The 27,137-nt window shown below is 34.4% G+C and overlaps 1 protein-coding gene and 1 pseudogene across 3 annotated transcripts in view; both read right to left on the reverse strand.

Annotated features, from left to right (window-relative positions):
* Positions 1-27,137, reverse strand: part of TBC1D32 (TBC1 domain family member 32) — a 179,405-nt gene that overhangs the window by 35,842 nt on the left and 116,426 nt on the right. For all 3 annotated transcript variants that reach the window (XM_033093945.1, XM_033093938.1, XM_033093931.1), the window contains exons 24-28: positions 27,012-27,134; positions 25,731-25,839; positions 24,804-24,897; positions 4,160-4,285; positions 436-519 (exon numbers count right to left, since the gene is read on the reverse strand). In XM_033093945.1, coding sequence (XP_032949836.1) covers positions 436-519; positions 4,160-4,285; positions 24,804-24,897; positions 25,731-25,839; positions 27,012-27,134 — 536 coding nt within the window. The remainder of the gene's footprint in view (positions 1-435; positions 520-4,159; positions 4,286-24,803; positions 24,898-25,730; positions 25,840-27,011; positions 27,135-27,137) is intronic.
* LOC117015345 (fibroblast growth factor receptor substrate 2-like) lies at positions 11,141-12,616 on the reverse strand (annotated as a pseudogene).

The raw sequence follows: 27,137 nt of genomic DNA on the forward strand, positions 1-27,137 counted from the left end.
TTGAGAGTTTCTGTAGCACATCCAGGTGAGGTTTACCTACTAAGCAGATGGAAATATGAAAATAAAGCTTATAGTAGATCTGTTGGTAAAAGATGTAAATTTAGAAATCATCAATATCTGAGTAAGAGCAGATGAGATCACTAGGGAATAGTGGATAAAATCGGAAAAGTGGAAGATATTGGAATACATCGTGTTAAGGAAAAAAAACTTTTAATGGGTTAAAAAAAAAGGGAGCTCAAAAACAAGTTAGAAGTTACAAGGAAACCCAGACATTTGCACAGAAGAAACTGAAAGATATCTGGAATGTATATGGCACCAAGTGAGAGATTTTAAGGATGAGAAACCTTGGGCATATTTGTAATCTAAGTACACATCTCTAAGAAATATTATTTGCACATTGAATACTTTTCAAAATTCAAAATGTTTAAAAGGTACCTGTATATTCCACTGAGGGGAAGTAGCATTCTGATGGGCTTCCAGAGAGATGAAGCACAAATTTTTCAAGTAACTCTGCTAAAGCTGCAATAAACAAGAGAATAATTAGAATATTAAAGGTCAAGAGTAATATGTTATAACACATCTCTAAATCACCGAACAGTAGATAAAAGTCATCTGAACTTCTCCAGTTATGCTTATAGGGAATCCAATTCAAAATACATACCATTTTAATATTCCTAACAATGTTGCTGATTTAAATTAAATTTTAATTGCTTAACTGAGAACCTACGAATGTAAACCTAAAAAAGAATAATTTGTTATGTTTAGATCCTCTAAGGATTACTTCAGAATTTTCAAAATGATTTCAAACAGAAAGAATATCATTATTAGTTAGACTATAATATCTTATCATAATTATTCACACATACAGAAAAAAAATGCGTGAACTCCAAGACCAGGATCAACACAGAGCTCATGTCCCTTTCAAAACCAGTACACATTATGCATTTTTAAAATTTTGCTCTGTTCAAGGCACTGGATCAAAAGTAAGTTTGCCAGGGGTTGGGGGGATAGAAGGGATGAGTAGGTAGACAGAGCACAGGATTTTTAGGGCAATAAAGGTCTTCAGTGCACCAAAAAATCCATTATACACAACTCAAGGAAATTAATTCATGTCACAAAAGACTTCTTAACTTCAAAAACAAATTAACTCTAGGATATTGTTATCCAGAAAATAAACTATAGAATATTGTTTTATCTTAAGTATGAGGTCTGACATTTATGTTTGCCAACTTGTTGCAACAATGTAACCTTTTTTGATATCAGAGGGATTATTCACCATGAATTTGTACCAACTGCACAAATAGTTAATCAAGTTTACTATTTGGAAGTGCTGAAAAGGCTGTGTGAAACATTAGATGACCTGAACTTTTCGCCAACAATTCATGTCTCTTGCATCACAACAATGCACCAGCTCACATGGCACTGTCTGTGAGGGAGTTTTTAGCCGGTAAACAAATAACTGTATTGGAACACCCTCCCTACTCACCTGATCTGGCCCCCAATGGCTCTTTCTTTAGATAAAGGAAATATTGAAAGGAAGACATTTTGATGACATTCAGGACATCGAGGGTAATATGACAACAGCTCTCATGGCCATTCCAGAAAAAGAGTTCCAAAATTGCTTTGAAGAGTTCCAAAATTGCTTTTATCACTGGTGCCAATTACTGCCAAGTGACGATGGATGTCCAGGCTTCACCCCAGGTCCTGATGGCAGGATTTTCTGTGGTGTTTAGCTGGATTAAAGCAGTCATTTTCTACAAGTTTTCTGTCTTAGTAAACTAAACTTTTCCTGGTCCTTTCACTAGAGAGAGCAAGCTTTTACCTCTCTCTCCTCCCCTCTTTTTCTTCATCTGTTGGCATTCTTAGTCTCTCAGTCTAGAATATATGAGGCAAAAAGAAAACACAGGAATTCACCTCTGAGTTGTGCCTTGGCTCCTAAAATCCCTAGCCAGTTTGTACCTTCTCCTATCTTCCAGAGACATTCTATGTTTTATATGTGATATCCAGAGATTTCAGCTGCACATAGTAGGAGGGATGATAAGGAAAAGAACATCTATTCCATCTTTCAAAAGTAGAAGTCACCTTGTACTTTTTTCATGACAATTATTTTTCATGATAATTAAATTTGAGGCTGAATGTAAGTTTCATCACATGAACTAGACCTGAGTTTCTTTATTCATAAAATGTAGATTATCTTAGAAATTTTCTGTAAAGAGTAACAGAGTTTGATGCAAGCTACTAGACCGTGCTGTGCAGAGGTGTAGATCTATCATTGAGAGGTGCTTGCAATCTAATGGTGAACACGCTATCAGGATAACGAACCATGGAGGTCAACACTTGTGGGAGCTGCCCCAAAATTCCAAATGGAACAGTTTTAATGGTAAAGTTCTACTTCTTTATCCTGTTTCATAGTCATGAATAATGGTAGAATAGGTGACTTTTCTCTTTTGTCTCATCACTATCCCTATTGCGAGGACAAGGAACTACATGTATAATTATTGTGTTTAAACTAAACATTGTACCAAGCTTCTGCTTTCTCAATTTGTTCTCTACCTTTTGGTATGTAAAAAATTCACTGCTAGTCTGTTGTAAATATTCTCTATTATGCAACCAATGATGAATATATATTTATTATAGATACTTTATAAATATTTAAAGGTAAAATATAGTTTAACTGCTCATTTTACATCATAATTTGAAAATGTTTGATTTCTTGTCCATAGATATATCATTATTCTCTAAAATACAATTTCTTCAACTAACAATATATAACCTTATTTTTATTTCCCACTTTTAATTTTACAACCAACGATACAAATATGAAAAGCATAAAGCGTCACTGATAAAGTAGACAATTACTTTTAAATTATAGCTTTGAAGAATCTAACTTATATTTACATTAAAACTTTTGTCTTATACCTTCGTTACTCAAAATAATATGAATAAAAGGATGATTTTAGGAAATGAATGTACATTCAAATATCTTAATATAAAACAACCTGTTTGCTAGTGTAAAGGGGTTTAAATATATGGGATGGAAGGAGAACTGACTGTGGGTGGTAAACACATAATGCAATACATGAAGATCTGACAATTAAGTTCACGAACTCATCCTAGAACAAGTGCTACATACCTCACTGCTGAATATCACTATGGTCACCTTCGAAGTTCTCCCCTTGGGAAGCTATGCACCAATGCCAGCACCTAGTCCACCCTTCAAAGCAATTTTGGAACTCTTTTTCTGCAATGGCCATCAGAGCTGTCATCATATTACCCTTGATGTCCTGAATATCATCAAAATGTCTTCCTTTTAATATTTCCTTTATCTTTGGGTAAAGAAAGAAGTCATTGGGGGCCAGATTAGGTGAGTAGGGAGGGTGTTCCAATACAGTGGTTTGTTTACTGGCTAAAAACTCCCTCAGAGACAGTGCCGTGTGAGCTGGTACATTGTCGTGATGCAAGAGCCATGAATTGTTGGTGAAAACTTCCAGGTCGTCTAACTTTTCACACAACCTTTTCAGCACTTCCAAACAGTAAACTTGGTGAACTGTCCAGTTGGTACAAATTCATAATGAATAATCCCTGTCATATCAAAAAAGGTTAGCAACATTGTTGCAACAGGTTTGCGAACTTAATTGTGAGACCTCTAGATGATGTATTATAGAATTGTACACTTGAAACCTATGTAGTTTTGTTGACCATTGTCACCCCAATAAATTTTAATTAAAAAAGAAAAAAGAAAGAAAGAAAATATAGCCATACCCTCAAAACAAAATTTCCTTAGGAATCATTCAATTTATTTTGCTGGACGTGGCAGAATTCCAAAATCCGTCAATAAAAAATTCAATAATTTTCCAAAAATATAGCAGTATGGTATATTCAGGTGAAAGCTGGTGAAACCAAGCAAAACTGTTAACTGGGAAAAGTAAAGTAGTGTTTCAGTTTTGCTTACCAAGAGCTCTTAGTTTTTTGAAAAGCTTTGTAATTTCTCAGATTTTAATTTTTGTTCTCCAGCATCAGAGATTCTCAGAAGTCAATGAAATTCTGGAATTAGTATTATGTATCCTAGACATATTGGTACTAATCTTCCAGAAATACAGCTTCTATTAATATAATTTTCATACAAAATAAAATCACAAAAAATTACCAAAGCACTCACCATCTCCACTGATTACAGCAGGTTTGGCCTTCATCATTTTGCAAAATTGGCTTCGGCAGTTTTCTATCCACTCAGTTTGTTTATCAGACATCTTGAAGAGTAATAAAAGTTTCCCAAGATCATTGTCTAATAAGAGAGACAGCATATATTATTATAAGACATGCTAGATACACTGAAAAATAAGATTAATGATAAGCATGTAAACTTACAAAGTCTAGAAAAAATACAGACTATACATGGCTTTCAAAGGAAAACATATTTTTCTGTAATTACGTCTTACACCTTCAATTGCTATTTACATTTATTATAATCTTATAAAAATGGATTATTGATTTATTAAAAGCTCATGACATGGATTGATTTATAACCATAATTCTTAAATATTCTTCTTTATACAACATGACTCATTACTGACTATATGATTTAGCTTAAAATTTTGCTGGACTGATGTGAACATTATACTAATTCTTCATGTACAATCAGGTGCAATTTTATTCATTTCTGTAAAAGCAAAAAGAAAGCATAAGTGTAGAAATTCTCTAGTCAATAATTTATTTCCTCTCCTGAAAAAAATTATATTTAAAATAATGATTGGTGCTGAAAGAATATGGCTAAAATATAACTTTTCTTTCTAAACAATTTCATGAATATATGGCAGCTTTCATCTAATTTTATTTTTCCATTATAATTTTAATTGTAGTCACGAGATTTTTTTCACCTTCCAATTTAATTTTATTCCCATAAGATTTTGTATTAGGAAACATCTATAAAAAATATGGGCCAGCCCAGTGTCTCAGGTGGTTGGAGCACCGTGCTCCTAATGCCAAGGTGGCGACCGACTGCCTCAGCCAGCGTGGAGCACAAGGCTCATAATACCAGAATGGGTCAGTGAGCTGTGTCCTATACAACTAGACTGAGAAACAACGGCTCGAACTGGAGTGGGGGAGGGAGGCAGAAGAAGGGGGGGAAAGAAGAATATGAGGATTTAGGTGTCATTTAAAACAAGCATAAGTATACATACATACATACATATATATATATACATATATATATATATATAATCTCACATATACACGTAAGTAATACTTTAAGGGGGAGAAAAAACGGCAAAGATGTTCTCTTATTTTCTAGAATAGCATGGGGGGGGCATAAGTAGCCATATGAATTCATACCTTTACCACTTTCATTAAAGGCAATTTTCAGGAGAAAAATGGGAACAGGAACCTCTTGAATATAAAGGGTCAAAGACATGATTGCTTCTGTCCAAAGATGTGGTCTGGGAACAGTAACTACAAAATACATCCACTTTTGCTATACTTTGGGTTGATGAATCCCTCCACTACAATACCAGTGGTCAATTTGGTACTACAGAGGATTTCAACCAACTCTGCCTTTTTCTTAAAATGAATAAAATTTTAATAAAACAAGTCCTTATTCTTATAAGTTTTATAAATTAATCTTTCAACCATACAAAACCATTTTGATTTTAGTTTTCTACCTAATCTTTGTAAAATTACATTCAATAAGTATGTGTGGAGTTCTTCCTATGAAGTGATAATAATCATGACAGACAATGGTCACTTGCCCTCATGAAACTTACACATTGTGGAGCGTATGTGAACGTATGTGTGTGTGTGTGTGTATATATATATGTACACATACACATATACACACACACAGATTACAATTGTGTCATCAAGATATACATATCATTCCTATGATGTAAATTGGTTTTATTAAGCCCTAAAATACAGCTATGTATCTTCACACAGTCTGCATGATTATTACACCGGGGGTGCTAAAAAAATGTATACAAGTGGACACTTCGGTCATCATTGATCAAAGAGTAGTTTGTCATAATCAGAAGAGTCTGGACGCTGATGATAACCACTTTGAGCACCTCTTGTAATTACAGAAGTCAAACGTGACTTGTATTCATCTTTTGCTTTCGGTATACATTGAGTATTACAATTTTCATCATTTTTTTCTCTCTTAAAATGTGTATACTTTTTTTGGTACCCTCTGTATATAAAATTATATGATTAAGTAATAAATCATAATTTATGTAAATATTTCCCTATTTTACATTTAGGTCACTAAAAAAACCTCATATCAAAGATCTTCTGTACAAACACGGATATACAAATAAATATAACAAATACATGCATACTCACACAAATATATACATAAACCAAAAATAATTCTATTGAAAGAATGTATAATTCTGATATTAGTACTAATCTAATATATTGTCTTTGAATACCAAGATCAGAATTATCCTGTAATATTTCATACATAATTTCAATCAGGAGGAGTAACTGCAGGAAAATTAAATTGATTAAATCAAAGGAGAAAATTTTCTTTCTAATAAAAAATTCTCAAAACCTTTCATCTAAACTCGAGAAACTTTAGAGCTGATAATTTTGTTGAAAAGTATTAATAACAAAGTTTTAATGTTCAATGTTTCTCGATACGAATTAGATAAAAGACTTAATTCAAGAGCATTAAAATGGAAGATGTATAGTTTCCATTTAGAATATCTGCATTATTCATTTCCCAAGAACAAACATCTTAGAGCCTAATAAGAATCACTACTGGCATATGCTTGCAAAGACAAATAAAGTTGGCTTATTTTTCATCTTATTTCCTTCCCTATGTCATCTTTTTTATCCACGTCTAACCCTATATTTTAAATCCACTACTATCTCCTTCAAGATAGATGTCCACATAGCTCTTTCATAAATGACCTGCGATTTAAAACTCCGATGTTATCCGTTCTCACTCTACACCCTCCTCTTGCTCTCCGCTTCTTTCACATCTGCTGTTCTGTGTTGCTTTTTCATCACCTCATTCTAAAGAAAAGAGCACAAGGCACCACAATTGTAAGCAGCACTGATGTGGCCGATGTGGTGGTCACTGAATCTGCCTATTGGCAGAAGGACTAAGGGCCCAGTTTATGTACGTGGATTGGACTTGAGGCACCAAAGAACTGCTGACAGAGTGACTACAAGACTCCTAGAGAGAAAATTTTGTATTCTTCATATACTTCTGATTTAAGTTTTCCTCAACCATCAATGTGTGAGCTTGCCAATTTGCATTCCTTGAAGTTAAAAATATTTAGTAATTTGATGTAATGTTAACTGAAAACCATGTGTATCTGTGGTATTATGTTTGAGGGGAACAATAATTCCTTTATTTCCCAATCCAAATTTGGGGCCAACTGAAAAGTAGATACAAGTAGATAAATGGAGTTCAAAATATCAGTGTTAGCACTGAAACAAGTAAATTAGGCACTATTATCTGGGTCTGCTGCCACATGGACGTACAAATATCTTCCCTGATCTGAACAAACCTACTCAATCACAAATCAAGACAAACAACCAAAGGTCTCTCCTGACTGCTCTTATTACAAAATGTGAATATACCTAAAAACAGGCTAACTTGAAAGTACAGCCTACAACTAGGCTAAGCCAAGATTTTCCATTCCTTCTCCCAAATTCACCTACCATACATTTTTCCTACCTGACTTTGTATAGAATACGTATGAACATCCAGAGAGAGGACAATGGTGTTAAGTCCAGAAAAGGTCCAGTATATAGAAAATGAGGCAAGGGGAAATGGAATCACAGAAATAGTATCACAAAAATACACTAACTCTAAATTAATGATTATGTGAGAAGAAATGTGAATGATACATAGAATCATAGAACGACATGTTTCCCAAAATTTCTCTGTTTCTAATCACACAAAAAATTAAAAAACAGTTTTCCTTCTGATCATGATGTAGAAATTGGGAACAGACTTGCCCTCCTGCTGTAAACACCACAAAAACTGGATAAAATGTATCAAAGAAACTGTTTTCAGACATTGGCTATTAGTCAGTACAGGACTGTCATGTCTAAGAAAAGGGAAACTAATGAGGTAAGCTTTGCCCAATTGGCCCTGTTTTTCAGTTTATTTTGTTTGTTAGTTTGTTTGTTTTTTGTAGGTACCTGAAAGATCACTATGCAGAAAGGGAGACACCACAGAAATCTTGCTGAAATGAAGAGACAGAAGTTAAGTTGCAGAAGTACTGAGGAAGCTAAGACCTGTGGATCAGAGCACTGGAGTGGAAGGGCAGTGAAACAACTTCAGAAATCTGTTTCTTTGTCAAGTTGGTTGCAAAATAATCAGCTGTGCAGGTGAGGAGTGAAAACTCCACAAGGCTAGGCAAAAAAAACCAAACCAAAACAAAAACAAACAAACAAAAAAAGAACAAAAACAGCCAGCAGCTGTACAATGAAGAATTCCCAGAGTATGCACAGGGCTAAGAGATGTCCAAGTTCCAAACAGGGTGAAGGGCCCTCCTTAACTACGAGGGTATTCCACAGAGTCAGAAAAGTCACCCCTTAGTAATACAGTTAATTAGCCATAAATAAAGGCAATTCTATAACCACTTTAACAGAAAAAATAAAAGTAAAGCTTTGAAAGATCAAACTGATCCAAGAGTAACTTAACTGCATATGAAAAAATGTCCATTACTCTTTAAAGAAAGGCAACAAAATGTAGCACTCAACTACGTAAAATTAATAATACCCAATATTCAATTAAAAATCACTAGCATGGTAAAAGGAAAGAGTGTGAATCATAACCAGTAATAGATCAATTAATAGAAAGGACTAAAGTGACACAATTAACTAGCAAAGATTTTAAAGCAGCTATTTTTAAGGATAAAAAAAATACAAACACAATGGAATACTATTGTGCCATAAGATGAAATAGTGCCATTTGCAACTACATGGATAGATCTTGAGATTATTATGCTAAGAGAAATAAATCAGACAGAAAATGTTGAGAACCATATGATTTCACTGATATGTGGGACACAAAACTGAAAGCAACAAAGGAACAAGACAAACGAATGAAGAAACAAAAACTGATAAAGACAACAGTTTAGTGTTTAACAGAAGGTAGGGAGGGAGGGGGTGGTAGATGAGGGTAAAGGGGATCAAATACATGGTGATGGAAGGAGAACTGATTCTGGGTGGTGAGCACACAATGTGACGTATAGATGATGTATTACAGAATTGTACACTTGAAACCTACGTAACTTTACAACCCTTGTCACCCAAATAAACTTTAATGTAAAAAGAAAGAAAAAAATACAAAGAAAAAGTGGATATTTAACCAAACTGTAAATTATCAATACTGGAATTCCAAAAGGGAACTTTCATGAAATGTTCTATATTTTGATTATGGTGGTAGTTATGTGGGCATAAATCTGTAAAAATTAAAACTGTATTCTTTAAATGGGTACATGCTATTGTATATAAAAATTGATTATATATGCACATGAGTATGTTAAATGTGTGTGGTATAATTGAAAGTTACCTAAGTGACTAAAAGTTTCTACACCTAGTAGTGTCACTAAAATATGAGCAGTTATATAGGTCATAATTTGGTATAAACTCTGTATTAGAACTTACTAAACTTTAATTAAACGTATATGCATGTATAAAATGATTTACTTGCAAGAACTGTAATCATTACAGTGTTTTAAAGTATAAATTATTCAAATCCTCATTAATATATCTTCAAATCAAGTTCTGGCTGCTTTTTGGGTGCAATCCTGTGATGAAACGAATATTCACTTCTTAGGGCTAAATGAAAAAAGAGGTTAAAGAGGGTCAAATACATGGTGATGGAAGAACTGACTCTGGGTGGTGAGCACACATTGCAATATATAGATGATTTATTACAGAATTGTATACTTGAAAGCTGCATAATTTTATTAACCAATGTCACCCCAATAAATTTAATTTAAAACTATATATATTTCACCATGAAGTACCCAGGTTGATACTCTATCCATTGACTGAATAATGCCTTTCTTAACTCACTTTATTTATTTTTATTTAAAATTGAGAGAATGCTTTTTATAAACTTGAAAAGTAAAAAGCACATACTGTAAATACGTAGTGGACAAAGGCAATCTTGTTATAGAATAACAGGAAGTTCCAAGTGAACCTTCAAAACCACAATTTGACAAAAATGCAAACTAAACAACAACAATAAACACATACTCCAATTTTAAAACTATATACAAATACAAACATTTTAACATTTTAAATTGAAAAAGACATTAAGCAACAAAATAAGACATCCCAAATATCAAAGGAAAAAGCGGAAGTGGCAATCTAATGGCGCAAATGCCTCCAGAACCAATGTTATTGTTAATAATCCATAGGAGAGACACTTTCAAGAGACTATGGTTCAGATTTTCAAATGTCTTTGGTAAAGTAACATGAGACAGACTACAGATTCTGAAGCCTACTGTAATTCTGATTAAGATATCTGGGCATGCCCTTCAAATCATGTTATGAGATGAGTAAAAGAAAATCTTGTCTGCTTCCTGACTTTCAACACATCAACGGCAAACCATATTCACGGTCATGAGACTCTTTCTAGTAACTCTGAAGGCAAAGGAAGTGACTGGTATATAAAGAAGTGTGGTACTTCTATTTCCTTTATGTACGTTTCGGCTCAAGTCAAAAGGATTCTTCGTGTTATATGCTAGATGCTACATACCATGAATAGTGAAGCTACAAATACTACTTTCAAAGCCTAGAGCTATCTGTTAGCAATGCACATTATCAAGAGGATTTATAAAGTGTTTTAAATGCCAACCACGACTTAGACATGAATGATATGCATAAGTCCAGAATATTAATAAAAATCAACCGCAACGTCACTCACTTCCACTCATTTTAAATAGGCAGCGTGAAAATGGGAATGCTGCTGTACTGAGTAGTATATAATGAAACTGGTGTTCTTTAATGAGTACCTGCTCTACATTAATTCCCTTTAAAGAAGCACATGAAATATATATTTTTAAATCTTTTTATCAGTCTATAAAAGTAGTGTTTAGAAATGAAAATGAGACACTTGTGTCTTCATTTTTTAAAACTTCACAAAGGTGCAAAGAATGTAATGCTATGCAGGTCACATGGGCAGGTCAGTACTATTATATCTGGTTTTCCTAGCCGTACCATCATCGCATGGCAGTGCTTTCTGCAAACTGGACATAGCAGCAGTTCTCTTGATGTCTATCACAGCATACAGCTCTGTGAGCCCTGTAGGGGTCTGTGGAAGGGGAGCAGGAGACGTTTTTGGAGTCTGACGGTTGTTAGACTCACTGCCACCTTCCAAGTCAACTTGTATATAATTGAGCTGCCTGTGTTCTAAACTTCGGTGTCTGATATCAAAGTTAAAAACTGTCACTGTATAGTCCCAAAGCCTTGAATATTATGTTTTGTGAGCACTTTCTGGCACTGTTACATTCTCTGTTTTTACATAGTTATGCACTGGATCTAGATTATTATGGTAGCCATTTAGAGATGGGTGTCTTTGGTCCTCTACTGTTATCCTCATCATCATTTAGCTTGTAGGCTTCCCACACCCAAGGAAAAGATGGTAAATTTTCATAGTTTAATGATGTAGTTCTTCTGAGCTCAGTTGTTGATATTCTGGGTACCTGAGGTACTGGCAGATGTCAGTCGACCTCTCCTGACCCCCATTTATATTTTCATACACCAGTTTGTTAACAGAGGGTGCATGTCTTCATTCATCACTGTCATATCCAGTGTCCCGTTCTGTTATTTGCACCTCTTCCACTGACTTGATTTCTTCCAAGCTTCTCTAGTTTCTCTTTTTTCCATTAATTGCTTTGATTAGGGGTTGGACCTAAGACAAATCTAACTCCTTGGGGTTCAAGAAAAATCTGAGGATCCCTATCCTCAATACTACTTGGTTCTTTTTTTGGTGTGTTCCTTTCAGCATTAGAAATCCTCGCCTCTAATGAGATATGCACGCTTGTGCAATTTTTCCACTCTTCATGCATACCTGTAGCGTTGACACAGGTATGTACTTGTTCCTCAATCAGAAGCAAAGGGTGTGTAGATTCTTCACCTACTGAAGCAGGTGTGCACTGCCTATAGAAGGACATCTGCTTTGAGGATGGAATGAAGTGTCTCCATATCAGGGATATCCAGCAGTTAAGTTCTGAGCAGCAAACCCTGGAGCTGTAGGTATTCAAGGTGGTCTGGGGACTTCCAATTCTGACTGGTGATTACTCCTTTCCACCACATTTATACTATTATTTTGCATAATCTCTTGCAACATGTTAAATACTTCTTCTGCAGGGGCACACTTAAAGGCAAAGATTCTTTGTTTAGTTTGACACTGTGGACCACTTTCAATTGAAAAAAGATTCAAATCAGAACTATAGAGTTGCAGGCAGAGGTAGTGCCATTTCACCGAGTAACGTTTGTGAGTGTATAAAGTCAGGTCTGTATCTGCAAGTTCCATTATGCCAGAACCTAACTCTTTCCCATCACCATCCACATTAGTGACCTTAAACTTGTTCCGCAGGTTATCTGGGACAGTGTCTTTATCTGGACAGCTATGACAGCTACCCATGGCTAGTTTCAGAAGACCACATGAACACTAGATCTGGCCAATAATATTCTTAGCCTCTGCTGCAGCATCAGGAGTTTAATCAGACTGCAAAATACTATGTTTTCTTTGTTTCATGCCTTAACCTTGTGGAATTCTCTTCTGAGAAAAAGATACAATTTTGTTCTAATCTGATTGAAAAGCCCCAGCTGCATCTTACTTTATGACAAATGGACTGTTTTGTGACCTTTGCATCTGGTTACCTACTTCTTAGTAGTCATTTCGTTGCCCGGGCGCTGGGAGGGGTCAAGGTGCAGGTCTGTAGACATGGAACCCTGGGCTCCGATCCAGGCAGCAGCCCCTACTCAGATCCCACATTATATTTTTTATAGCAATCATTTTCACATACTTCTAACCATACTTATTATTTTAAGAGACAGTATAGTACAATAAATTAGGTCTCAGTATATCCATTATATACCTAGCGATGACGCAGTTACCATGGAAAAGGGCCCTTTTGTTTTCCCAAGAAAGGTTTGGTGTATCTAGGGAGTAAGACAGAGAAGGGTGTACTCTTCTTCTCTATGTTCCTTCAGACCATGATGATTTATAGGCAACTATGAAAAATTGGAAGAGCAAGTAAAAAAATCTATTTTAAACTCATTCCTTACTACCACTGAGGGAATGGGGAAAAAAGAAATATCAAGTTCTGGGTTTACAAAATTCACCAGTCATAGCTGACAATATTTCATACCTAACCTCTGAAACTCTCTATTACGGTGAGAACTATAATCTTTTCATACTTGAGGATATTGTATAATTTGTTTCTCAAAATACTATTATGTAGAAAATTATATCGATAAGATTATTATAGGTAATGTAAAAAGACAGAGCCTCAATTTCAAGGGGAGGGAAAATGTAAGTTCAATATAAATTCAAAAACCATTTTTTTACACAGAAAGCTTCTAGTACTTCTTTCCTAGGATGTCAGTCAGTAATGTTCAATGCCCACCTTATACAGAATAGCAAAACAGATGCTGCAAAAGAAACAAAATAAATGGGAGATTTTATAAACATAAACTAACCAGCAACAGATTCCAAGGCTTCATTTAGATCAGGGGTGTCCAAACTTTTTTCAACGGTTTTCACCAAGGGCCATACGCGGTAAAATACACAAACAGCCGGGCCACTCACTCGAGGTGAAGTACGTATTGCCTCACCTGGTTTATTTAAGTAAACTAAATGTATTTTTGGAATTTGCTGCGGGCCAATTAAAAATGGATTGCGGGCCGCAGTTGGCCCGCGGGCCGCAGTTTGGACACCCCTGATTTAGATGGTCACCCTTCTCTATTATCCTGAAGCTTATCTGTGGAATGTTTGCTTTCCATTTCTTCTCTTCTCCCATGTACATTAACATAGGCATTTCAGTTTACTCGTATTATAATAAACAAGGTTAGACTTTGGAGTGGTTGATATTCTACATATCCAAGAAGCAATTGGAAATATGCTTAAATTCTCTATATTAGTTCTCTGTACCTCTCTGTATTTGGGAGTATCTACATTCTTACACATCTTTATTTTGTTTGAACAACTGTGGGTTCTTAACACATGAAATCTGTATGTTATATAGATTATTCCTCCCTTTGGAATTATATCACTTTCACTTTTATTTAATATGCCACAATTAAGCATTTAGTATAGGAGAAATCAATGAGGAGTTTTTAAAAAAATGAGAAATTACTCTTCCCTTATCACCTGCACCTAAACTAGCAGGTGATCTATTTCCCCTGATTGCCATAGATGTTCTTATTTCTAACATGAAAGTAAAAAGAACATGAAAATAAGAAGTTTTACTATTCAAAAAACAATACTTATTTTGATTTTGATTTTTCAACTACGTATCTCAACAGCTTAGAGGAGTAATGTGATCTCAACAGCTACAGTTCAAGATGTACTACATTGGCGAGTAATTGGCAACGATAATTTCAGATTCCCAGTTTCCTCAGTTAATAGGATGATGTCACATAAAATTCACCTTTACCTTTACCTTTATCTGCAGAGACTAAATGTTAATTCCAAGGTTAGGAATAGGTTAGGAATAGTAAGAAAAAAGAATGAGAAAACGTCTGACTCAACATGAAGGCCTAGAGAAGTGTTTGATAAAAGGGAGAATTCTTCACCAAAAATATTTACAGACTGGCTATATGTTCAAGACATAACAGAAACGGCTTTTAAAAGCAGAACAAACAACAGTATCTGTCATCATGTTACATTACATTTTATATAGTACCATACTATTTTTCAAAGCACTTTTATGGTTTTTCCTATGAGATTCTATTTTTAGTTGATTGGAGAAGTGATAATCCTAAATCCTAAATAATTTATCAGACTAGCAATGAAAGCAATCCAATCTTCATCTGTTAATTCCAGTATTCATCTGTTAATTGGGCAATTTTCATTATTTTATTAAAATGTACTTGTCATTAAGTCATTTCATTCTCCCCTTTCTTCTCTGGTTTATTTCTACAAACTATGTAGATCGTATTTCAGTTCTGATTCTGTATTATTAGGCTTGTGTAATCTATACTGTTAGGATTGTCATCCCATTTGTAAATTAAAAAGACATGATAATTCATCAGGACATGGACATGGATTTAATGTCTGAAAAGACAGAAATTATCCAAGTGTCAGCATCAGTGAAATTATCCAAGAAGCAGCATCAGTGAAGAGACTTAAACCCAGTTAAGGGCATGAAAATTTATTAAAATCAAAATAAATAAAAACTGTCTTGTTAGAATAAGGATATTGTTCCAATGACAAAATAACAGTATTTATAATTAAACTGGCTAAATTTTAACATACTTTAATGCACACACTTTAAAGTAATATCAGCATAGTCTTGAGAATATGTAATATCACCTACTCTTGAGAACTAGGATAAAATATGTTGGCATCATAAGAATGTAACTACAAAACCCATGGACTTTCTTGCTCATTCACTGAAAACTGCGTAACTCCAGAAACAAAGAATATGGTATTCTTGTTCTTCAGCTCCACCTCTAATTTAGAAACTTTATCTATTAATAAGAGTTTTCTTATTGACCAAAATACACTGCAATGACTGTTTTATAAACAGTAGTCTGCAATTGTAAAATATTCAAAACAAGCTAATATATAATACCTATCAAAAAGTCTTTTCCATCCCCCCAATATTAATATCTAAATATTGCAATGGTTTGAATTTTTACTAGTGCTTTTATAAAGTACCACATTTATGCAAGCAATATAAATTTAATATAGTGGCTAAGATTCATGGTCCTCATCTAAGAACATAATATGGTTCTCACAGACATTTAATCAATACATACAACCTAATGATTAAACACGTATTTTATACTGAATTCATTCAGAACTGAAAATTTACAAACTGTAAAAAGCAAGTTCTAATTGTAATTTGCTTCAATTTTGTACGATATCCTCGTTCCTTTTCTCATTTAACATATTGGAGAAAATCTACTTATGTTGATGAAAAAAAAGCCCCACAAAACTACAGAGACATATTTATATCTCATATAATATGAACTTCAAAATGATCTTTTCTCAAATAGGAATGTCATCTAAAGATATCCAATTAAAAATATCTAAACAATCTGACTGCAAAGATTTTAATATTATTAGGTGCATTCAATTAAAAGGGAATTATTACCATGGAACTTACTCTTTTATAGAGTATTTGAAAGAGAATGTTTTGCCAGGCAGAAAATCAATTTCCTATCAGATAAGTAGAAATGCAGTAGGGAAGCAGTGAATTTAAGATGCTGAAGCTATGAAAGATTAAATTTAAACTATTCACAGGATAAAGGCTGTGTATTTTTTTTTTTGGTTATTTTTTTCAATTGTGAAAAAATGAGATGTAATGCTAATGAGGCATACCTTTTATGTTCTATGAAAACGTAAAAGCACCACTTTGGAAATGATAAAAACTACATGTAGAAGTCGAGCTCAACGAGCTTTCTGACTACAAAGCTATTCAAACTCTAAAAAATAAATCAGATCAGAGGTTTTTTCAGGTATGAGGAAAAATTTCTAAACTTACTTCACATTAGCCTGGAAGGAATTCCCAGTGCCAACTGACAAAGATATGAAAGATAGAGTTTGATGATGGGAAAAATAAAGGGAGAAGCAAGCCAATGTTAATTCATCTGCTCATTCAGTAAATATTTATTATTACCTACTACCTAAGGCAGACAGCATCGCTGTCTCATGGAGGTTACATTCTAGGCCATCAGACAGTGAACAAGTAAATATGTAAGCTGATAGTAAAGTGCAAGTGCTGTTAGAGAAATAAACAGGGAACCAGAGAGTGATAAGCAAGGAAAGAAGTATATTTTAGATAATGTTAGTAGGTAGCATCACTGAAGTAAACATGCATACTAAGCTTAAAAGGTTTAGAAGGAACTAACTGATGAAGAGTAGAAATTAGTATTCCTGAAATAGGGAACATTAAGAGCAAACACCCAAAGGCATAAACTTAATGTATTTTAAGACATAAAGGAAGTTTCCAAATCGTATACCTGACAAGGGATATATATCTAGAATATACAAAGAACTCTTACCACTCAATAATAAAAAGGAAAATGACCCAATTTAAAAATGGGGAAAGGATCTGAACAGCCATTTCTCTAAGGAAGATAAACAAATGGCCAATAAGAATATGAAGATGATGCTCAACATTATTAGACATCAGGGAAATGCAAATCAGAACCACAATGAGACAACACTTCACATCCACTAGCATGGCTAGGATCAAAAATCTGATCACAGCAAACGATGACGATGTAGAGAACACAGAACTCTCTTACCTTGCTGGTGAGAATGTAAAATGGTGGTGCAGCTGTTTCAGAAGCAGTTCCTCAAACTACTAAACAAAGAATTACTATATAACTCATTTATTCCACTCCTAGGCATATACTCTAAATAAATGAAAACATATGCTCATGCAGAAACTTGTACAGAAATGTTTATTGCAACACTATTTATAACAGCCAAAAGATGGAAACAACCCCAGGGTCCATCAGCAGACAAATGTATAATAATATAAACAGTGTTCTAGCCATAAAATGGAATATTATTTGATCCTTAAAGGAAAGCACTACTTACACAGTCTACAACATGGATGAACCTTGAAAACATTATGCCAAGGAAAATAAACCAGTCAAAAAATACTGCACACTATATCATTCCATTCATATAAAAGTCCAGACTAGAGAAGTCTCTCGAGAAAGAATGTAGATTAGTGGTTGCTTAGCGCTGGGTGAGGGAAAGGGGTAAACAGGGTGCTGGGTTACTTTTTGAGGTGATGAAAATGTTCTAAAATTGCCTGTGGTGATGGTTGCACATAATCTATGAATATACTAAAAGCCAGAGAACTGTACATTTAAATGGGTGAAGCACGTCAGTTTTATCTCAATAAAGCTGTTTTTAAAAAGTGAAAAAAGGCATCTATGGTTTATGAAGACTATGTGGAATAGTTACTATAGAAAGAGAGGACAGAATATGGAGATGAAAGAATGGGAAAGTGACGCTTTTGTTTATATAGGTGGCTCACATTAGCTGTCACTCTCTGTTCACATAAAAATTCCCAAGGAGGTGAACTTTCAGGAAGGGCCTCTGGAGGGATGTACAGGTAAAAAGTGACTATTGAGGAGTTCCTAGGAACACTGAGAATTCAGGTGCAGTAGGAGTTACTAATATGATTGAAGCTTTCAGTGAGAAGCCATTTGAATTTCTAAGATCAAAGAAAGGCAATCAATGCTAAGTGGCCTGGATGCCAGTGACCTTGTGAATTAGTGCTATGCTTCTGCTCTTCTGTTGGCCCTGTAAGGAGTACTAGAAACATACAATCACAAAAAAACAAAACAAACAAACAAAAAAAACCCTACTACTCTCCACTTCGAAGATAACACCCCTAGCTGAGTAAATATAAATCCAAATGGTTTCTTGATAAAGACAGAAATTTCACAGTACAATCGGCCCTCCATATTTGCGTATCTGCAGATGAGGAATTCACACAGGAAGGGCTGACTAATAGATTTAAGGATTTTGGTATCTGTGGGGGATCCTGGAACCAATCTCCCCACAGGTATACAGGGGCAACTGCAGTAAGGTTTATAGGACACAGGTGTAATCTAGATTGCTGATTATTTTATAATGCAGCCTGACTAAACATTATAAAAATAATAAATAAAATGAATATAGGACGGTGGAAAGAGAAGTTAGAAGAGAAAATGATTCATTTTATTGAGCTATGTCTCTCTGATGCTTCTAACGACCAGAGCATGCTATCCAATTCCTCAGTATGGAAGCACTGGATTTTCCTTCCTCCTTAGAGAAGCAAATCCTGATCCTGAACACACCAAAACTGAATGTAGCCAATTAAGGGTGTACCAATAACTCTTGGGAGATCTAATTTTAGGTTAGATCAAAGCAGACTGCTATCTCACAATCTTCCTGATTCCTGTAGGAAAGGCCTTATGAGCCAATCTCCAGTAAATCAAGTTGACAGCTCCTGACACGTCACCAGCACAGGCTTTCAACCATTACACAACTCTCTTTTCTACATTCCCCTTGCCTCTTTCTTATCTTCTGTACAGGTAACAAAAATTTCCTGCACTAACATATTTATTCTTACTTTTCTAAACTCTCACAACAGAGATATGACATTCTGAGTAGAAGTTATTTCTACCACATGGAAGGGAATTTTCTCACATGTGTAAGATGATTTACAATTATACATGTATGTATGATTTATATGTTCACATATGTGGCATATGCACATAGGCACATGCGTACATACATACACATGTATACTTTACATATACATACATATATGTATAAATATACATACACACAGAGATATTAATCAGTAGCTTTTAAAGGGCTTTTACATTATAATACGGTGACCCTAAAAACGTGCAAAGAAAAATAATTGAAGCAGATGATGTCTCAAGAGTCTTATTTACAGATGAAGATAAATCATCTAATAGCTAACACTGATGCCAATGAGCTAACAAGAGGCAATTTAAGAGATGAGGAGATGCTAACTGTAGCAGGGAGGATAAATCTAGAAGACAAATGAGGACGATGTCACCATGTGCACACAGCTGAAGTGATTTTTTTCCACAACAATGAAATGTTGCAGTGCAAATGACAACTAAAATAACACCTATCAGAATTAGTGAGTCATTTCTTCCAAATCAAAAAACTAAAATGGAAAGTATATGAACTCTTGCCTTTAAAATAGCAATGTGCATTTTAAAATATCACTAGCTTAAACACAGTATTTTAAAGGTACACAGTTAATGTTTAATTTATTGAACTGTATTTAACCAGAAACATTAATTTGAAGCTACCTTTATACCTGCTAGGAATACCTTTGGCTCCATTTTTCTCATAGTTTTCAGAGACATCATCACTATACTCTCTTCAGTACAACAAAAAGCCAGCCATGCTTCTAATTTTCTCATTTTCTGCCATCCTACTATAAGTATCGGATCAGTGACACACCAGCAATATGAGAATGGCATACATTTTACTCATATTTGATTCAGAATGTATCTATGTAAAAATCTCTTCCTGAGGTCCTCCTGGGCTATCCACTCCTGCCTAGATCTCCTGCTTAATAAGAACCATAGTAAACCCAGGACAACAATTATTAGGATAAATTATTAGGTACTGCTGTTAAATTGATATTTGTTTTATGTGAACACTTGTGTTTTAGGGACAGAAAGACAATAGAAGTTGCTGTCCAACACCTTGGGAAAATGTGGAATTAATTAAAGAGGCTTGGAATTATAATAAACTAAAAGAGACCGTGTGACAGGAAAAAAGTCACAAATGTGCTGGACCTTGTAGGCTACATGGTTTCCACTGGAGGGTTTCAATTAGAGGAGTAATATGATCCAACCCATATTTCAACAGCATTATTCTAGCTACTGTGTTGAGAACACACTGAACACTTGGCAGGTTACTGCAAGAATACAGGTGAGAGATGAGGGTGGTAGTGGATGAGTGAAAGTGGTTTATTTCAGATAAGTAGAGTCATGTGCATATGCTGACAGAATAAATATGGGGTCTAAACACAGAGAGTAGTGAAAGAACGCCTTCAGGTTTACTGTCTGAAGAACTTGGAGCACGAAGTTGCCATTCCTGAAATGAGCAAAAATACCAAAGGAATAGATTCTGAGGGAGTATCATGAGTTTATCTCAGTTTGATATGCGTATTAACCTTCCTAGCAGACGCATCAAATAGACAGATATAAGTACACAGTTCTGGGTAGAGATAGGAGGTAAAGATATAAATCTAAGAGCCATCAGCATGCTGGACAGTATTTTAGTCATGAGACTAGACGACTTCCTCCCAAGAGTAAGTACAGCTAGAAAAAAAAAGAGACAACTGACAACTGAGGCCTGGGGCACTCCAAAGTTTAGAAATTGGAGAGAGATGAAAGATCCAACAAAGGAGACAAAGAATAATTTGCCAAAAAATGCAGGAGGAAAATCAGAGAATGTATTTTCTGAAAGCCATGGTAAGAAAGTGTTCCAAAAAAAGGAAGGGATCCAAAATGTTACATGGTAATGCTAGGTCTAATAGGACGAGGGCTGAGATCTGACCAGGGGATTTAATCATGGTGGAATGGTAGGGGTGAGAGCCTGAGTAGCTTCATGAGAAAATGGAAAGAAAGTAACTGACATACCAACATTCGACAATTCCTTCAAGGAATTTTTCAGTAAAAGGACAGAAATGGGATTGTAGTGAAGGGAGTGTGAATTCAAAAGAAGATATTTTAAATATAGAAGAATTAACTGCATTCTTTTAGGCTATGGAAAAGCTACAGTAGAGATTCTCACCTAGCCCTAAAAAAATTTTTAAAAATCAAAAAAAGGAAAGAAAGAAAAAGAACTCTTATAAGCAATATCTTTCTCTTGCCTGATTGCTCTGGCGAGGACTTCCAACACTATGTTGAAAAGCAGAGGTGATAGGCGACAGCCCTGTCGTGTTCTTGAACGTAGAGCAAACGGCTTCAGTTTTTCACAATTATGGTATTAGCAGAGGGTTTGTCATATATGACCTTTATTATGTTAATGTATTTTACTTCTATACCTATTTTACTAAGTGTTTTAATCATAAATGGATGTTGTATCTTGTCAAACGCTTTTTCTGAATCTATTGATATAATTATATGATTTTTGTCCTTTATTTTGTTTATGTGGTGTATCACATCGATCAATTTGTGTATGTTGAACCAATGCATTGCATTGTTGCATTCGATTTGCTAGTATTTTGTTTAGGATTTTTGCTTCTATATTCATCAGAGATATTGGTTTGTAATTTTCTTTTTCTGTGCTATCCTTACAAGGTTTTGGTATCAGGGTAATGCTAGCCTCATAAAGTGAGTTAGGGAGTATTGTCTCTTCTTCAATTTTTTGGAAGAGTTTGAGTAGGACAGGTATTAGATCCTCTTTGAATGTTTGGTAGATTTCACTAGTAAAGCCATCTGGTCCTGGATTTTTGCTTTGGGGAAGGTTTCAGATGACTGATTCAATTTCCTTACTGGTGATCGGTCTATTCAGATTTTCCACTTCGTGATTCAGCCTACGAAGGCTATATGTTTCTAAGAACTTGTCCATTTTTTCGAGGTTATTGAATTTGGTGGCATTTAGTCCTTTATAGTATTTTTGGATGATCCTTTGTATTTCTGTGGCATCCATGATAACTTCCCCTCTTCCATTTGCATTGAAGAAAACATACGTACTAAACTTATGGACCTTGGGTTCAAAGAACATTTTATGAATTTGACTCCAAAGGCAAGGGAAGTAAAAGCTAAAATAAATGAATGGGACTCTATCAAACTAAAAAGCTTCTGCATAGCAAAAGAAACTATCGACAAAATAAATAGGCAACCAACCAAATGGGAGAATATTTTTGCAAACAATGCCTCCGATGAGGGACTAATATCCAAAATATATAAGGAACCCATACAACTCAAAAACGAAAAAACAAACGATCCAATTAAACAATGCCTCCGATAAGGGACTCATCGGATATATATATATATGGCACATGGACACTTTTTTCTGTTTCTATTTCATCAGGCAGAGTGACCGTCTGACAGGAGGGATGGGAAGAGGTGAGGAAGGTTTGATGAGAGAAGATTTGAAAACAGTCATCTAGAGACTAGGAGAGTAAGTGGCCCTGGGGCACACTATATGACTGCTTGGCAGCATTACGGGCCCATTGAGATTAATAACCATTCTGCAGTTATCTTCTGCACTAGACAGAGAAGCTATCATTACTCCTTTTTCTACATCACTTATCAGAGTAGAGCAGGGAGTAAAATCACACTCCTCTGAGCACTGATTCCTATGAATTGATGGTATACATTTTTTTTCTTCTCAGGTAAGTGTCTATTTAATCTTACTTTTTGATTTCTGTCTGCCTTGTTCAGTTTTAAATAAGGCAGGTTTTCTACCAAACTATTGAAAAAAAAAAGATCAAATGTGGGAGTAACACAATAAAACAGATAATGAAATTGCTTTTAACACAAAACTAATAAAGTACCATTTGTTTCCAAGAGAACTTAGCAGAAGTGCTGTTATGTCGTAACAAGGAAAAGGGCTGAGGCACCAAGAATGGACCATGTGTTATACGTTACCTTACCTCCAATGACTAGTGAGACACCTGGTAATCAGCTCTCGAGAAACACGTTAAATAAAGGAATGAGTGGGCAAATGAATTATGAAACCGAAAAGAAGAATGAGAAAATATAAAGACTGATTCAGAAGACTAAAGACAGGAAAACATGAGAATAAGAGATTGAGAACAGCTTGGGTTCACTGCAAAATGAGTCAGTGGGAAAAAGGCCCACAGTGATATTCTCTCAAGAGTCTCTTCTTTAAAAAAAACTTAATTATCACTCCCAATCTCTAAAAGCAATAGATTAGGTCACACCAGAGAAAAACACAAAGGCAAAATTTTTCAAGTGTGTTATAAAGACAAACAGGAAAATCTTTAAAAGCTTCTCCATGCTTTTTCTCTTTCCCTGAACCCTAGGTGAGGTATTATGATGTGTACCTCAAACACTAGATAAAAACAAAAACCATGTATATCAACTGACTGGCTCTCATTATTGCTTTAAGTCAAATAAATGTAGGGAAAGGTGACATATAAAGCCTCACAAAGAAGGAAAAAAACCTTGTTTTTCTACAATCACTCCAGAACATAACCTTTGTGAAATCAATCTTATGTTATTTCTGTCCAATGCAAGGTCGATGGTATTATAAAGGAATTCATGTTGATATAAGATTTAACAAATTAATGAATAGTTTGATCATATATCTTCACATTTTAAATTAAAATTCTCTAGTATAAAAAAAACTGAATTTTCATTGCTTTTATGGAAAGGTCTAAACACCTGAACTTGAACTACACTAGCCTTATGTCTCAACTCAGTTTACCTGTCTGGTCTTCTCTGCCCTCACATTCCAAATCTCAGTCATCCTTGAACTACTCACAGTTCTTTGAATATAATTTGCTTCCCCTAGCCTCTATTGTTTCTTCAGTTCAAAATGTAATTCTGTCACCCAGAAAACACATATTTATACTTCATGACTTGGTTTAAACATAATTTTCTTTGGAAGGGTATCATACTTATGTGTTATTCTAAGTATGTTCTCTAAGTTTTCCAGGATACCATTTGTCTATTTAGCTCCTATCTAATTATATGATTACTTGAATGCATGTTCTAAATGTTCATGAACTCCTCTAAGGTGGATATCTAAATTTTTTATTTGATTATATTTATATAGTTTGTATTATGTTTATATTTCAAGTCTTGAGCACGCAGGACTTATATATGGCACAGTAATAAAAAATATCACTTTGTTGAATCAAGTTCTACACCTAGAATTAATTCATCAAAAAACAATTCCTTTTTCAAAACAAGAGAGAAATTCTGATAAAAATTATTTGGCATCACACAAATATTAACTTAGTATGAAACCTAAAAAAAATTAAAGATTACAAAGAAATTGGTGTATTGTATCCACGTACACAAGCTGAGTGAAAAATAGCATTAATCTCTCTTAATAATTCTTCAAATTATTAAAAAAGGCAACAAAATAACATGACATTTAATGGCAAATATTTTACCTTGTTTTAGATCAGTATTTCTTGGAACTTCTGACAGATAGCAGTTTGGTAAAGGATATGATGAAAACATTGGCCAAGGATATGGATCATTACCCTAAAAAAGAAGCAAGACAGACAACTTTAGGAAGTATAATAGTTTAAAATATTATTGAATCTTAAGGCTTTCTGAAATATCATTCACTGAATTTGGCTTTTGTTTCATAAAAATTTTAGACTTGTAGCCTAATGAAAAATTATGTGATATTACAATTCAGTGCTCTAATGGATAATAACTATAATGAAATGTAACAGAAACAGTATTAAATAAGTACTGAAGACAAATACATATGGTAACTTGTTCTCATAACTAGGATTGGTAATCAAGGCTTTAGTATTTTTTTCATGATTGGAAAATTATGGTCTTCAAAAGAAGCCTGCATTTCCTATGTTGCTTACAAAACTGTTTCTCTTGTGCTGTCAATCATTTCTATCTCATCTGTCCCAGAGTGACAACCAAAGCAAAATGTACTTAATGACAGTAACAATAACAATGAAAATAACTAAACCCCTGAAGAGAAAACCAAACTATTGGAAGGAGAGGTACACAATATTGTCAACTAAATACAAAAAAATATAGTAATCTAATAAAATTTAGGTGTCATGAAAGAGAAAGAGATCAAAAGTTAAAAAAATTCAGACATGAGGAAAATGACAACTTTTTAATTAAATACCCTACTTTGCAATGCAAACCAGCACTCATAACCCCTTGCCATGAAGAATACCACTTTTGTTGGAAAGTGTTTCCTTGCATTCTAAAGTTTTTCTAGTAATAAAAGTTCAACTCTGTGATTTGGACATCTAGTAGTTGCTGTTTTGTGTCACCTGAGTTGGCTACCTTGCTTCAAAATATATCAAAAAAACATCCCCCCTCCTCTACACCCCACTCACCTTTTCCAGTGTCCTGGGAGGCAAAATCCGTTCCATTGGCCCACCAATAAGATTTATTCTAACAAGAACATGGTTTCTCTCTACCGATAAGCCATCAATTATAAAATCCCTGAAAAATGATGTATCAATTTTGTTATCTCTGTAATTGGAGATGATTTAATTTTAAAATCAAGTCAGTGGAATCTAAAGAAAAAAGGCAGATAATTTTCTATAGAAAAGTTTGGAAAATAGATTATCAATCCACCATGTTTTCCCAAAAATAAGACCTAATGGGAAAATAAGCCCTAGCATGATTTTTCAGGATGACATCCCCTGAACATAAGCCCTAATGCGTCTTTTGCAGCAAACCTTAATATAAGACCAAGTCTTATTTTGGGGGAAACATGGTAGATTCTATCTTATAGCTTTCTTTGCTAGAGCAAAGAATTGATGGAGATATAACTGATATAATGAGAGGAATGAGATTATTAAAGGATTATTTCTTTGACAAATATGACTGCATTTAAAGAAATGGGATTAAGACATGCATTATTTTCACAATGACTTTATCACATTTTTAGTTAATGTTCCCTTAAGTTCTAGACATAGTGCTTTAAATTAAAATCTAAACATTGCTCTTAAGCAGCCTCCACACTTCCTGTAGCTGTTAATACTATCCTATATCAAACGTAGAGTACCCAGTAATGTGCTTTGTCTTTTATAATTTTGCAAAACCTAGCTATGATGGAGGCACATTTTCTTAAAAATTAGACACAAAAACAATGCCAGCTAGTAAATGGGCTTTCAATAAATGTAAGCCAAAACTGAGGTAATGACAAGTGTGATATATTAATAGAAAGAAATCATCAAGATATGACCATAACCTCATTTTGCAATAATCAGAATTTATGACTATGAACTAACATAATCAAGAGAATGGAGGAGAGATCCTCTACAAGGGACACAAAATCAAACATTTTATTTAATGGATCATCTTACACATGCAGCCTGAATTTAAAGGTGATACAATTCATGGAACTATTAAAAAGTTAAGGCTTAAAAAAATAACTAAAAAACTAAAACAAAAACTTAGGAAGTACTACTCTGCAAGTACTCCCCAAGAACAGCTATCACAAAGTTTCTAACTGTGACACTTATACTTTCATTGCTTGTTACTCTGCTATTTAAACCTATAGAATTCAGATAGTAAAGAAACATTAAACAAATTACACAGAGAGTCTGTAAAGAAAACTGGGTTATCATGTCTTAATAGGCTTATATTTCTTTTTATTTTTTACTTACCTGTGGCTCTCTGAGGTCTCTAAGATATTTTCTTCTTGAGAATTTAATAATATTTCAGATACTTGATACTGAGCCTCTAACAGAAGAAGAGTGTCTAGATCACAGCATACCATACTTAATAACCTA

Source organism: Rhinolophus ferrumequinum, chromosome 3 (assembly GCF_004115265.2).
Source record: "Rhinolophus ferrumequinum isolate MPI-CBG mRhiFer1 chromosome 3, mRhiFer1_v1.p, whole genome shotgun sequence".
NCBI lineage: Eukaryota > Metazoa > Chordata > Mammalia > Chiroptera > Rhinolophidae > Rhinolophus > Rhinolophus ferrumequinum.